The 15,148-nt window shown below is 42.8% G+C and overlaps 1 protein-coding gene and 1 long non-coding RNA gene across 12 annotated transcripts in view; one reads left to right on the plus strand and one right to left on the minus strand.

Moving 5' to 3' along the window:
* Window positions 1-15,148, minus strand: part of trh (PAS domain-containing protein trachealess) — a 69,182-nt gene that overhangs the window by 10,533 nt on the left and 43,501 nt on the right. For 5 of the 10 annotated variants that reach the window (XM_070207960.1, XM_015175447.3, XM_070207961.1 and 2 more), the window contains 2 exons: window positions 11,176-11,208; window positions 10,929-10,976 (listed from right to left, as the gene is read on the minus strand). In XM_070207960.1, the coding sequence (XP_070064061.1) occupies window positions 10,929-10,976; window positions 11,176-11,208 (81 nt within the window). Of the gene's footprint in view, window positions 1-2,557; window positions 3,804-10,928; window positions 10,977-11,175; window positions 11,209-15,148 lie in introns of those variants that run through there. The other 5 variants (XM_032434747.2, XM_032434748.2, XM_002046431.4 and 2 more) reach the window with 5 other exon arrangements.
* On the plus strand, window positions 5,782-8,321 carry LOC116650613 (uncharacterized). Of its 2 annotated transcripts, none has more exons than XR_011416471.1 (3): window positions 5,782-7,127; window positions 7,314-7,584; window positions 7,675-8,321. It is a non-coding gene; the product is annotated as an uncharacterized lncRNA (long non-coding RNA). The 2 variants fall into 2 exon arrangements; XR_004303619.2 differs by having other exon boundaries at window positions 5,794-5,869.

Genomic DNA, 15,148 nt, shown 5'->3' on the forward strand with positions numbered 1-15,148 from the left:
CAACACTCGCTGCCAAGTGCAGGGTATTTGAGGCACGCCCATTGCCTAAATGATCTTTTAGCTGGCTCTCGGCTGCGCGTTTGTTCATTTTGTACATTTTGTGGCCTTTTACATTTATTTTAATGTCTGTGGGGCATCTGTAAATGCGCTCATCACAAGCTCGAGCCTCGTTTTGTGTAACTTTATTAAAGTCGAAGCGGCTTCTGCGCTCCACGATTTCTGTGTCTGCGTCTGTGTCTGTGGCTGGGGCTGGGGATTTCTGCAGTCTGCTCTCAATGCTCTGATGTTTATCTGTGCTCAACGTCGTTTGGTTATAAAAATATTTTTGATAATTAAAATGAAACCGGCGTAAAGAGCGCGTATGGAAACCCGTACAACATGCGTCTGCCACGGGCCAAGCCAGTTTCTGGCCTCTTTTATATCCCAACAACATTTTTAATTAGTTTGTTAAATCTCAACTTGTTGTTGTTGTTGTTGTTGTTGTGTTGAAATTATGCTTAAAGATTAAAAGTACCTGAGTTTTTCTTATAAACTTGTAGTTCAAAGAACCTATAGAAATGGAACTGTTCGACTCTGACTAAATACAATTTTGTTAGCCAATTTGCCACACGTCGAGCGAATTACATTATTGCAGAGAGAAGCATCAATCTTTGCCGCATTCAATATCAATGCCATTCAAATTAGCCCGAAGGAAGTGCAAAAAATTCCCTTCACATTTGTCACGGCGCGCAAACGCCAAGGTGTCGCCTTGATAAATGATTTTTCTGCTCGTTTTTAATTTCGCACAAAAAACACAAACGGGGGCTGCAATTTGGCGTGTAAATTGCACGTCATTAGCGAAAATGAGAAACGGAACGAGGCGAACGTTTTCGCTGTATTGGTGAGCTTTGAAAGTTCTACGTTAGGCGCCTGCAGCGCTCGTCAAAGCTTTCTAATGCGTGAGCTGTGTCTGTGTGAAAGCTGCGCTCGATTGTTTTGCTTGTATTAGCTGCACTTCCACTTGATTTGCTGGGAAAGGCAGAGTTTCGGGTATTTAGGGGCACAATATTGTCATTTGATTAAAGTCTTAATGCGCTGGCGAATTAAGAACCTAAGCGGATTACATGATCTTATGTGCGCTACTGCGGTTTTTTTTGCTTTTTGCCAATCAACCAGACCAGATCACGATAAGGGTAAGATGGGAGAAAATAGTTGAGCTATTTTTCTTTTTGTTTTCCTTTCACACACACACTCGCGCACACACACTCGCACAGAAAAAACTGTCATCATAAAAGGATAAGATTGTTTCGGGCCATTGTTTATGGGCTGTGAGAAGTACCGTTATGGCTTTATCAGTTACTTCAAGTCGTTTGCTTTGTTGCCAAACACACAACACAGCGGGATAACTGTAACTCTAGCTGACTGACATTATGTAATCACAGTTCGTGGAAAACGGGAAAAACCAAATAAAATTATTCGAAATAGTCGTAAAAATGATTTCAAATTGGGTCCAATTAAAAGTAGCGAAAACAAACTAGATAACAGATAAATGTAACTTCTGGATGGTTTTGGCACGAATTTTAAAAAAATGTAAAATGCGTTGAGCTCGTAAGGTCAGTGGTAAATGGAATATAAACAGGGTATGCAAAATTGAAAGAAAACAAGAAGTATTCATATAGAAAGCATGAAAAGAGTAAGGCATTTCCCAAAAGCTATTTAATCCATTTATAATTCTAAAACATTCCTAGCATTAAAAGTCAAAAGAATAGAAATCCAAACAAATAAAATGATTTGAAATTGGCGTAATAATAGCTTTAAAGTAAGTCCAAAACTTAGATGATTGGAAACACAATATAGCATAGGGAAACTAAGTATTATCATAGCGAAGAAGTTGGTTGAAGGGATTGTTCCCAAGAAGTTTCTAGCATACTTTTTAATGCTTAATTATTTATAATAAATAATAGCAAGATTAAAGATTACGAATCTTTGATAAGCAAGAATAACACTTACTTTCCTCTTTTAAGCATATTTCCATGCGTGCAATATGTTAACATTAAATGCAAGAGAATTTTTAGTTTAAAATGAATACGAAATAGATGCTATTTATAGATGTCATGCCAATATTTCATTTGTCATTTACATTTTTTTATAATATACAAACAGTTTTAGTAGACAAAATAATGCTCGAGTTGGTACTAAAATGGGACCTCAGATTGGGACTCAAAAGATGGCTTACTCAAGATGAAGTTAGCTTGGAGGAGATCAAAGATAAGTTTTTCGATAGATACTTAATAACATATTCCACAATAAAAACAAACTAAATGTGTTGGGAAAGATTTCTGACACAGAAGAATCTTTAAAATACGAACTTTGTTGCAAGTCTCGAGCTATGATATAAAAAAAGCCTGGATTTACTTCTAGTCCAAAATACCACAAGAAATCTGCGATTTATGGCTTGATTTCAAGACGTAAACTCTGTAAATTCCCGTCATCCATGCAACATTTTACAACACTATGGCACTAGTTAAGCACTCGATTTGTAAATGTAGTATGTATTTGTATATGCTTTGTAATTTACCCCGTGTCAACTAACCCCGGTTCGATGGGTTGCTGTTGAGCGTGCATTCCTGGCGCGCCCGGCTGATGTTGATTGGGCATTTTGTTGTATGGCGGCATGCCGCACAGATCCTGTGTGGGCACCATCCACGAGTGGCTAAAGGGCACCGCTGACATGCCCAGCGAGCCGACCATGTGGCTGCCGGGATGACCCGGCGTCGGCTGCCGCTGATAGCCGGCATAGTCCATGGCCACCGCCTGATAGGGCAACATTTTAGTCCTCGAACGGGTTTTGTCTGATTAACGTAACACTCAAACTTGCTTAATTAGCACTGTGGCACATTTTCAATAGATCTGTATTGCACTGGATGCGTTGGCTTTGTTTTGTTTTGGCACACTTAACACTCTCTCTTACACACACACACACACACACACACACACACTGAAACAGATATACACACACGCAGCCGGCTGGCAGGAGGTCAACGACGCATCCTTTTTGCGGCGTGTTGTTGTCTGTCTGGCAAATTGGAGCACGCGTACGTGTCAGTTGCTGTCTTCAATTATCCTTGGACCCGGACACACATACACACACACACACACACACACACGCACGTAGACGCGTGGGCGCAATACGCACGTAAAACTAACGTCGACTGTCTGTCCGTCAGGCGCGCAGCTTCGATTGGCATTCAAATTAGCGTGCGATCGACTTGGCGGCCAGTTAATTCGCACGTCAGCAGAGTTCGGCACGTCGCTGACGCAATTGCAGCTGGCAACTGAATGGCCGGACGGGCTCTGGTACCGTTGGCGCGATTGAGTTTTGGGGCCGGAGTCGCAGCCGGAGGAGTTCGAACTGGAGCTGGAGCCGTGGCTGATAGTCGTCGCGTCGCGGCCTGCAAACAAATGGGCGCCAATTACGCACGCACAGGGTGGCGCACACAGACACGCACGCACACGTAGAGAGGCACACGGATACGGATACGTACGGCTACAGTTGCACGGCCGGGCAGCGTACGTGAAAACTGCAGCAAAACGGCGTTGAAAGTAACGTAAAAGAAGCAGAAGAGGAAGCAGCAGCAACAGCAACAGCAACAGCAGAAGCTGACGAACTAGAACTGCGGCGCGCGTTACGAGAGTTGTGTTTACGTAGTACGTCCGTTGCGGGCGACGAATACGTGCAGAATAATTCAGAGTCACGTTCACGTCACGAACAAAACCAAAGTAAGGCAAAAAAAGGCAGCGCTGTCCATAGACCCCCTCACACATACAACACACACACACGCACGCACACTGAGCGCAAGAGAGAGTCACGCACACAGCTAGACTATATTTTGGGGGTGACATCTTTGACTCGACACGAAGCAGCCGAAGCGACGAGCAACGAGCGAGCCAACGAACGTGAGCAGCAGCGGCGCCAGTGTGCGTGCGTGTGTGTGTGTGTGTGTGTGTGTGTGTGCACCTGACACAGCGCCTGGTCATGTACAGGGCGCACCAGTAGCATTTTAAGCAGCCTCACGCTCCAATTCGCCGCAAGCTCTCTCGTTTCGCCGTCGTCGTAGTCAGCGCCGCTAGTGTGGGTGTTGTGTGTGTGTGTGTGTGCGTGTGTGTGTGTGTGTGTGTGCGTGCAAATGGGCGGGACGTGACTGCCGTCGAATCGGAATCAACATAGCGCGCATACCAAATGAGCACAGCAATGCGTGCGAGCGAGAGCGTGCCTCATGCACTGAGCAAAGCAGCACAGCTGCCTTTGTATGTTTATGCTGGTGTGTGTGCGCTTATGTGTACGTGCAGACGTTTGTATTGTAAACTAAAACTGGTTTCGCCTGCTCGCTCGCTCACACGCACGCACTCGCATGCACTGGCTTGGAGTGCCGACACGTTGGCTCTTTCTCTCACTCTTTTATATACTGCTTAGCTGGTATCCACAGTTTTCGTTGGGGCTGCGTCACGCGCAGCAATTAGTTTACTTCTTTACACATTTGGGAATTTGTTTAGCGGCTCTTTCGGCTGTTTGTCTCTCTATCGCTCTCTCTTTCTCACTCTCTCTCTCTCTCTCTCTCTCTCGCCTGCTGTATGCGCTCGTGTGGGAGTTTTGTTGTCTGTCGTTCGCTTTTTATGTGTGTTTGTGTATGTGACCGAAATGCCAATGACAAGATGCCAATGGTGGAGCAGGCACAAAGCCAACCAAAAAAAAAATAAAACTGAGCCGCAAAGTTCGGAGTTGGAGCCAGCGACCGAGCCTGGCCAGGAGCAGCGTCTGTTACGAGCCCTTTCTGCGTGCGTGCTCGGCGGGGCGAGACACAGGTAGCTGGGCCAGGATTTTGCGCTGGCCAGCAAATCGGCTGGGCGGAGGGAAGGTGCTTTTTATTATTCCGTCCTCGCACATCGACAGCGAGCGGCTTGAATTTTACTTTTGCGCCTGGTTTTTATGCGTTTATAATCATTTTCAAGCAATCCCAGAAATTGTTTAATTTCATCAATGGGCCAACACGAAATGTGAAAGTCTCTCGTCGGCCATTTTGTTCTCAGCCCAGCCACAAACAGTTACAACCGGCATCCAGTGTGCATAGTGGAAATAAAGAGTGTTAAGTAACGGCTAAATTTGGCAGAACGAATACCTTTTCGTGATTGTGTACAAATATACATAGATATTTTTATTATAATAAATTAAATATGCTCATAAATTGATCAAATTAAATATATTATGTAATGTTCAGTATAAATGTCAATACTTCCGCAATCCTGACAAATAATTAAACATTTTCTAAACCAGAAAGCGAAATTCTTGTTTCAAAAGGTTTCTAAGATCAAAAGGTTTTCATGAAAAATATCTTACGATGTGTCTTTTTATACGATTAGTTATTTCCTAAGTCACGAATTCAATTTTGAATTTAAGAAACAAATTCCTTCTTTCAATTTAAGTTTTGTTGGAATTTGTGTATATGTAAAAACATTTCCTTTTTCGAAATTATGTTGAAGGCGCTTTTCCTATTGGCCTATGAAGGTAGCTATGGTTGATTATAAGTATTTTCAAAAGAGCAAAAATAATATGGTTACCGAAAAAAGTTATCTCAAAATCCACAGGAAACCATCGATGAGTTTGTTAAATTAACTTTATCTAAAAATATTTCAATATTTATCTATATAAATTTTAGTCAATAATTACATTGCAACTAATCGATAATTGGAGCATTTTCTTGAATCTTTGCAAGTGCCTTTGTTATCGATTGTTTGTGCCTTCTCCAATTGGAGCAGCCAATCAATGACTTGCACTTTTCGCTTTTGTGCTTGTGTTTGTGCCACGTCCTCGTAGCTGTGCTTCAGAAATTACGTAAGCGCAACGTAACGTTAGTGAAACATGTGTAGAAACGTGATCGATTTCTTGAGACCAGTTGCAGAGTTAAAAGAGAGTGGCAGAGAGTGGGAGATGGGTGGAGAGAGGGGGCAGAGGGTGTAGAGTGGCAGACAAGTTGGCGTAGCGAATTCTCCCACAATTACGCTTCGCTGGCGGCAATTGTGAATTTTAAAAAGGAGACGTGCCAAGTGCCAGTCGCGGGGGAGTGGGCGGGGTGCGTGGGTGGCGCTATGCCAGTGGGCGTGCGTGCCTGTGTGTGTGTGTTTAGGTGAAGGCGTAGACAATGAATGAGGAACTAAAATTCAACGCCAGCTGCCCATTCGGCCCGTTCCCGTTTGCCATAAAAATCGAACGTGAACGGCTGCGCTTCCGGTTAGCAGACGATTCCACAAATCGAAATCGAAATCCACGTGCAGACAGCGGCCAGACATTGGCAATTCGCCTGACGGAGCTGGAGCCGAGCGTGCAGCGTAGGTCGGAAATTGTTGCGTGCGGATGATGATACCTCGAGGACAATGGCCATGGACGTGGACTCGGACGTGGACTCGGACGTGGACGTGGAAGCAGACGTGAACGTGCAACGATGCGTGCGAGGCGCCCACACGGCCCCTTCCCCTTCCCCTCGCGCATACTGTATCCCGAGCTGTAGAGTCAAGAGTCTGAGCAACTGCGGCCTGGCCATATAAAGGTGCGTGTGCCCGGCCGAGTGCGTGCTGCGGCTGTTGATGGACCTATTGGACATGAGTTTGAGTTTTCATTTCGGTCTCGGTTTCGGTTTCGGTTTCAGTTTCTGTTTTGGTTTTTGAAAAACGCGCCGGCTAAAATAATAATATATATATATCGCACATGAAATGTGTATTCCAGTCAGGAGCCGTTCGCTCCGGCTGCCAATTGTTGCATGACTTTATGAATGGGGCCGGTCGCTTGTGGCCGGCACGTATGCAAGTGCTTCCCTCTAATCAGTTGGCAGCCGCCCCCACACCCCTCTCCCGCTCTATCACAGACACACAGACAGGAAGAAGCGCCAAGTGAGTGAGCTGGTCAAGAGAGGCGCCACTTGCCAGTTATCCATCACGTTTTCTCGGACACACGAGGCATCCATTTCAAATAGCCAACGGCCCAGAAGCGGGCAACGTGATTTGCGAAAATCAAAACAAACAAACGAACGAACTTGGCGTTTGCCAACATCATTTAGCTTGTTCGATAAATTTATCGAACGCTTAAGTATCGATGGGTACGTCGATAGACTGATTTATCGATAAAACAGTTTTTGTTTAAAAAGCATTTAGCTACAGGTTCTAGTTCTAGTTTTGATTTGTGTCTTCCCAAATTAATCGATAGACTTATCGAAAAACAGTTCGATAAATCAAAAACAACAAACCCTGCCCAAGCATGCACTTTACTTTATTACTTGTTTCAGTTCCAGTTGCCGGAATCAAATGTTTCTTTTGCAGTTCTAGTTGATGTTAAGAGTCCTAAACAAATCGATAAACTTATCGATAAATCTATTCCCTTGCTTACATCTACAAATAAAAAACCTGCTCAAGGATGCAGTCAACATTTCTAGTTCCAGTTCCAGTTGAGAACCCAGTTGCTCAGAGGAAGCAATAAACTAGGCGCGATCGCTGATCTGTCACGATCTTTTTGCTCTGGACAGCAGCCCACAGGAGAAAGCAATAAAACTGACACAGGTGATAAAATAACACAACAAGATGATTCGTTTTTTAACGTTTGCTTCTTTTTTCCTTTCTTCTATCTCGTTTTTCGGTGACTTCGAGTAGCAGAGAAATGCGGATTATCAGCGTGTAGGATCTGGCAGGCGAGCATTTTATGGCGCTGTGAAAGGTACCATAACTGTTCTTGTGCCCTGTTACACAATCGAAACACAAAACGATTCATAATTCACAAAGAACAACAAACCACAAACAAACCCAAACAAACGATTAAGCAATAAAAGAGCGCAGAGTTCGAGTGTGCGAGCGAGACGGCATTCGGCTGGAAATTGGAGACATTTCAGCTCCGGGAGCTGAGAGCCAGATTTTTATCAAACTGTGCGTGCTTCTGGAGAAATGCATATATGGTAGATGCCCCCTCAAAGTGTTGCCTCTGCCCCTGCCCCTGCCCCAGCCCCTGGCTCTGGGGCGTAATAATTTTTATTTAACCAGATGATGAACTGCAAGATCAGCTTGAAGATCACTTGAAATGAATTAGTTGGACTTTGGGGTCTTCCTTGAAGGATCAGCAGGCCGGACTTGTGGAAAGGGTTTCCATTTCAATGGAGATTTGTGGCAGGGGCAAAGCATTGCTATAAATTCAAATATAAACAGGATGTGATCTTGTGATCTTATTTTTTGGAATAGAATTCTCGTTTGGAAAGTGAAGTGTAGTATTTTTGAATACAAATTAATGCAGACACTTTTATTGTACTGTTTTACTATTAACTAATTAATATTTTTGGTTTATAGTGAAGTTTTAATGCTTGCTAATATTCGAGATATTTGGTAGAAATAACATGCGAAAAATGATTATACGAAGAGATCATTTAAAAGTGCAAAGTTTCTTTGCTTTACTCCTTGTTACTAAATAACTATATTAATATGCTAATATTTGGCATGAATTCCCGCTGTCTAATTGAATTAGACAACACTGACAGCTGCCAATTAATAAGCATAAACACTTATTTAACACTGAAATTCCTATTCTATAATATCTTGATTTCAGTTTAGCTAAACATCGCATTTAACGCATTCCAAGCTAGATTTAACTTTCAAAAACAGCAAATCAACTTTAATTGTTGTGCAGTATATTATATATATACATATATATATATATATATATTTTATTATATCTGCCACTTAAACTGATCAATTGAAAGCGATCGTCGATCGTCGATCGTTGACTCCGTTTACTCGCCGTTATTTGAGCCATAAATTAGCTCCAAAGCTCGAAAGCCAAAACAAACTGGAGCTGTCAAGTGTTGCTTGCCCCACATCTGCCCCCATGTCCCCTCCTCACGTACAACTATCCTCCCTCTTGGAACGCCTCTGTACGCGGCGATCTGCTTGTTTATCGTTCACTTTTCTGGTATTTAGCAAATAATTCGCATGCCGAACCGTAGCCGCCAACTGCGGCGACACAAAGTGCGCAGTTGTGATCGGAATTATTAATTAATATTCTTGCACCTACCGAAAGAACTCGGTAAATCTAGTCCAGAAGAAGACGACGCGATTGGCAATGGGGTTGTCCAGCCCAGAAACAGCTGCACACTGGGCCGAGATCGCTTAAAACAGTTGCCAAAATATTGATTTGTCTAATTGCATTTAAATTGAACGGGGATTGAGTATGGCCGAAAAAATAAAGAAGATCCTGCATAAAGTACCAACAACTTTGCTGACCTTCCTTTTTTTGGCAGCCCTGATTCTGTTGTAGCCCTGAATGTGTTACGCCCCAATTCTATTGCAGCCCTGTTTCCGTTGCAGCCCTGATGCTTTTGCAGTCCTGATTCCCAAGCGCAGCTTCTAGCTCCCAATCTTGACAAGAATTTAATGTAAAAATTACTTATATAAATATGTTTTTGGTCCATGAAATTGTAGTCACAAATAAAATGAACCTGCGAATCACTGTGATATGAGCGCAGAGTCAACAGCCCGCAGTCGTGACCGTGACAGTTGGACGTACAAAAAAATGGAGAAAAATCGAAGGATGAATTGGAAAAAAACTGAAGAAAAAAAAAAGAAACGCTGCAAGGAAACAGCGACTGGGGCCGCCTTCAGCTTGTCCTGAAGCGTGTTCGGGAGCAAAGTGCATTCCCGGCATGCCAGAGTGGCGGGTAGAGGGGACAGGTGGAGGCAGGGGAGCTTGTTTGTTTGTTGTTATTGTATTTTTTTTGTGAGTTGATTTTGTTGGCTTTCAGTTTGTCATTTGCGTTGTTCGATTAATTGCAGAAATCAATTTAAGCAATGCAACTTTGCCTCATTGCGACATTGTTGTCGTTGTCCTGGTTTTTGTTGTTGTTGTTGTTGATCGATTCATTGGAAAGATGCCTTTGGGCTGGAATTGGGACTGTGCCGCTGGGTGCATGCATCAGCCCAACAGCTGTCGTACCCCTTGATCGCCCGGCCGGGCTGTGCTAATTGCCAACAAGCTGAGCCCGGCTAGAAAAGTTGCACAGAATCGAGTCGGCAGAATATGTTTAGAGCTGATGCTGAATCGTTTGATGCGTGCAACATCTTCCGGCAAGTAGCCAGGCATGGCAAAAAGAGTGTGACAACGCGCGACAGCCTCGAGATAAATCCAATTAGTCTGATATTTGTACTTTTTATGTGAGAATTCCCATTAAAAATGTAAAATGTCATAACAACGAGAACAAGACAACAGACAAACAGCAGCAGCAACAGCATCAACTGACAGCAGCAGCAGCAGCGACTGGGAAGCGCAACCGTTCAGCTTAGCCGCATTCATAATACACTTCCCCAACCAGACAACATTTGAGAAGTTTATGAAACTCTCGAGCGATTCACCTTAAATTTGACATGTGAGACGATAAGAGTCTAAAGAGCATGTATACCAAATTTCAGCGTCGTATCTTTGAGCATAACCGAGTTATTGGCATATTTAGATTTATATCAATTAATTATTAAATCTTGAAAATAAAGATGAAATATGAAGAAGAACTGGTACAAAATTTCTCTTTAATCGTAATTCAAGGCAAGCTAGGACACATAGTTGTGGCACCTGCAGTTAGATCAACACATTAATGTTGACAGCAACGGTTTCTGCTAAGCTGCAGATACAACTACAAGAAGAGTCTGAGTCCGTATCTGAGTCTGAGTCCGAGTATCTCATAGATGCGACATGCGCCTTTGACGTCTGGCGGCGACGTTGGCGACGTCTTTGCCTGGCATTCAATAATTTTATGCTAACAAATGCGTCGCCAAGTGGCGCTGCCAAACGGGGCAGATGGACAGCGGCTGGGGTAGGGGCAGGGGCAGGGGCAGAGACTTGCAGAATCGTTTACGGTAACATTAACACTTACCGCGCATTCACCGAGGACTGAGCGGCTCCGATCTCCTCCATGGACTTTCTGTGAACAGAGAGAAAGAGAGAGGTTGAGAGAGAGAGTGAGGGAGAGAGGGAGAGTTAAAGATACAGATACAGAAATGCATTTAGCTTCGGGAATCTGTTGAATATTCGATTAGTGAGCGCGTTGGGAAAAAGTTGACATTTTCTAAATAAATTAAATTAGCCGATAAATGTGGCCCGCGGCGTGGCAGAAAGCTCACCTGTCGCCCCAGCAAAGCGCATCCTCGCGGTATCTGGAATGGACAAAAGAAAATCATATTTTAACGTTTTTGTTTTTGCCTTCAATATTTAACTAGGTTTGAAAGGCACCCATGGGAGGCTGCAAGCCGGTTCTAACCCGGATTTATTGTTTCAATATTTGTAAGATATTTTTCTAAACTAACGAATATCGAAAAAAGAGAAAATATAATAAATTACATTTTGCTATTAAGCCTGGTTCAAAATAAAAGGCCAGACACTAGTTCAAACCCTAAACAGAACTAGAGAAACGGAAATATCTCATCTAGGCTCCCAAGTTCTAAGATTCCAGCTTACATATTCTATTTAACAAACTGAAAAAGTGGGATGAGCCAAGGCTCATATATTGGGAAAACATGATTTGAACCTAAAGACGAGGCACTGGTTCAAACCCTGCACAGAGCTAGAGAAACATGTACTAAAACTATACTTTCTTTCAAGTCTCGTCTAGGCTTAAAAGGCTTACATGAAAAGTGGCAAGCAAATGTCGAGCCCGGACTTCAAGCACCTATTTAAAGGCGAGGCACTGGTTCAAACCCTGCAGCAAACTCGCGACAATTGGGGTTGGGCAGACTTTGTCGAACTTCGACAAGGTCAACAGGAAATTGAAATCATCTAATAAACAACAATCAGCGCCAAATTGCACTCAGAGCTTGGTCAAGAGCTGCGCATTATCAGGCCCGGGCTTTATAATCAAGTGCAAGAGTCGAGGAATAAAATTTATTGATTTGTGCCTGCCCCTCCCGCTCCGCGATTAGCCTCTGTCTCTTGTGTCTGCCACAGCGCCAGACAATTTTCGTCATACCAACGAAACAGCTCGTAAATCATTGCCCCAAAATATTGTGGCACAAGTCCACGTTAACGTCCGCGGGTTCTGCGATCCTTTCAAGTTGTCCCGTTTTTGCGATTCGGCCTGACCCTAAAATCGATCGCATCGAACGGTTTCCAGCGGAGCCCTTCAAGTTTTTCGGGTTCGATCCGCGACGCGCCAGGGCAATTATCCAAATTGTAATAATATTCATAAGTTTCCCCTTTATTTAGCTTCTTTGTTTTTTCTTTTGGCATAACTTGTGCAGTTTATCAATCGTAGGTCAAGTTTTATAAGCAGAAACAATTATTGGCTAATGCCTTTCGCCTAAGATTCTAGGTTGCCTTTTTTTTTTTTTTAATATTTGGGCAAATAAAAACTTAGCCGAAGCACTTGCCAATATTGCAGAGAACTGTGTGCTTTCAGCTTTGCTTACTTTGCTTTGATGTGCCAAGGAACTGGTTGGGAATTATAGAGCAAAGGTTGGTAAAATAAATGAACATTCATTTAAATCTAATCTGATGATGTGGTAAATCAACTGAATAAACAATATTTAGCTTAAAAAGCTCATGTTATCTATGCATGACTTTAAAATAGTTAGATAACAACATTACGATGGTTTAACTCAATCTTGGCTTATAGTAAGGGTTGCAAGTCCCACTCTTAGGCCAGACTGCATTAGCTCTTGGTCGAAAGATTGGGTAAACTACTCTGTTAAACTCTTTCAGGCATTAAGATTATATGGAAGTTGTTATTTAAGTTCTTGTATAACATGATTTCCATACTAGGGCTAGTCCAGTGAAGAAACACAAGAAGAGACCTATCTGAGCTTTTCATTCCGAACCTTTTCTTTCCTATCAATCGACCTGTAAATCGCATAGAGACGATTGCTGATCGTTTATTGGCTTGCAAATTTCACATAATAATCGATAAGATAAATATAGGAAAATAGCGTTATCAACTTGTAAGGAATTTATAAAGAAATCCAGGAAGCAAACACGCAAAACAAATGGAAGGAAAAATTGACAAACTTTAAAACTAATTTTCGCATAATTAAAGTAAATTTCTATTTTTTGTGAGCTTTCCGCTCAGTTTCTTTTTATTAAACCGTTAAAGTTTCCTTCTAATAATTATAAAAAAATCATAAATTATGAAACTGATCTGGGATTTCTTTTGTAAATTAGGACCCGCTTTCCTTTCCGCCACAAATGCTTCTCTGGTCGCAGCAATGTTTCCATCCATGTCAAACAATGTCAGCTGCTGGCCTTTACACTCGCGCCCAGAGACACGTGTTCTCCCTCGGCAGCAGATCGATCTAGCGACTGGATGGAGCAGCAATTGCATCTCCAGAGGCAGCTGCTATTTTTAAGAATTGGCCTAAACGGTTGCACCAAAGGGCAGCGGCGTGGGCAGAGAGGGGCAGTTAACAAAGAGATGTCATTGTCGCAGAAAAAAAGCAGAACAAAAAAAAAAAACACAAGAAGCAGAAGCAGAAAGCAGTGAACCACTGAAAACTCTCGATAATAACAGATAATTGTGTAGAACATGGCCCAACTATTTTGCCACAAGTACGAGAAGGCGGACTACGCTGAGTATGTGGCTAAACAGTTGCTCTGGACCTGGACACATGAGACTGAAGCTGGAGAGCTGGCCACAAATCAAAGCCTCATCAGCGTTATAAAGTTCAAGTCAATCGATTCGCGATACGATTCGAACCTGGGACACGCCACTCGCTGGGCTTTTTGTAGAGCTCTGCTCTGTGTCTGGCTCTGCTCCTGGCCAGCTCCGTTCTCGTCCTCATCGTCGTCACTTTGATTGCGTTTCGTGCCCAATTAGTCTCAGAGCACTTGAGTGCGTAAAAACTTGTACAGCACCATAAATAAATTGGCATGAGGAAAACAGGAGCCACAGACGCAGAGCTGCCAGACGTAAGACGGGCGACGGGTGACGGGCGACGGGTGACGGAAGATGCAACATCATCGTCGTCTTCATCGTCAGCCTCATCGACAGCTTTTGCGATGTCGCGACGTTGTCGCCAAGCCAGAGACGCCGCATTGTCAATATATGGCGCTGCACGGAAGGGCTGGCTAGTAACTAGGCTGTTGCTGACGCTGACGCTGACTCTGACTCTGGCCAAGACAGAGAGTCTCGGAAATTACATAAGGCTTTGCGAGCGACTATTAAGAGGTTGGCCCCCAGACTCTCAAACGCGGCGCACAGCCCAAAGTGCCCATAATTATGGTACATATTTCATAATAATAATGTGTGTAATCTACACATTTAACTAGGCTACGAAATGCGCGGCCAATTAACTCAACGTTCGTATGCAGCTGCCCCCAGTTCCTGCCACATCCACCGATACCGCCCCCAACACCCTGCCCCATCAGCTGTCCTTTTATGCACTTGGCGATGGGGACAAGTGATTACTGAAATGTTTGTACATACTTAAAAAGCAATTCCAGTAGTTGTCAGGCAGACAGTTTGTGCATTTCATAAGTATTTAACGTGGTGACAAAAACATTTCAAAAGGTCGAGAAATCGGTTGACATATTCCATGTATCATACACATTCAATGAAAGAATATAAATAAAATAAAATGTATTCAGAACAGCATAAAATGTTGAAGATAGAAGATAAGTTAAGGCAAATATATACTGATAAACATATAATGATAAGTCTATATCTTTTAGTCTTTATCTACCATTCTTGTAAAAAAGAATAGAATCATTCTATCTTCTTGAATTTTCCATACGTCAGTTAAGCTTATAGAACCCCAAAACAAAGCGAAGTGCATATCAGTAGCTATGCTGGGTTATTGCTTCTCTCTTATATTTAGCTAGAGACTCCTAGAGCTTGAAATAATTCAATACAAATCAGGACATCCCTAACGCCAGAGAATGCTCTGGAATAGCAGAAACACTTTAGATTTAACTGTTAGTTAAGCCAGTTGTCAGTTGTCATAAGCATCATATTTTCCGTTTCAATCAGTCAATCAGTTAGCCAGTCAATCAATCAGTCAGTCAATCAATCATTCAGGACAAACAGTTATATATATATTTAAAATTCCCTGTATATAGTTATAAATAACCATAGGATAATAATTTTTAGCTCTATAATATCAGTTCTTA

This window comes from Drosophila virilis, chromosome 3, assembly GCF_030788295.1.
Source record: "Drosophila virilis strain 15010-1051.87 chromosome 3, Dvir_AGI_RSII-ME, whole genome shotgun sequence".
Lineage (NCBI taxonomy): Eukaryota > Metazoa > Arthropoda > Insecta > Diptera > Drosophilidae > Drosophila > Drosophila virilis.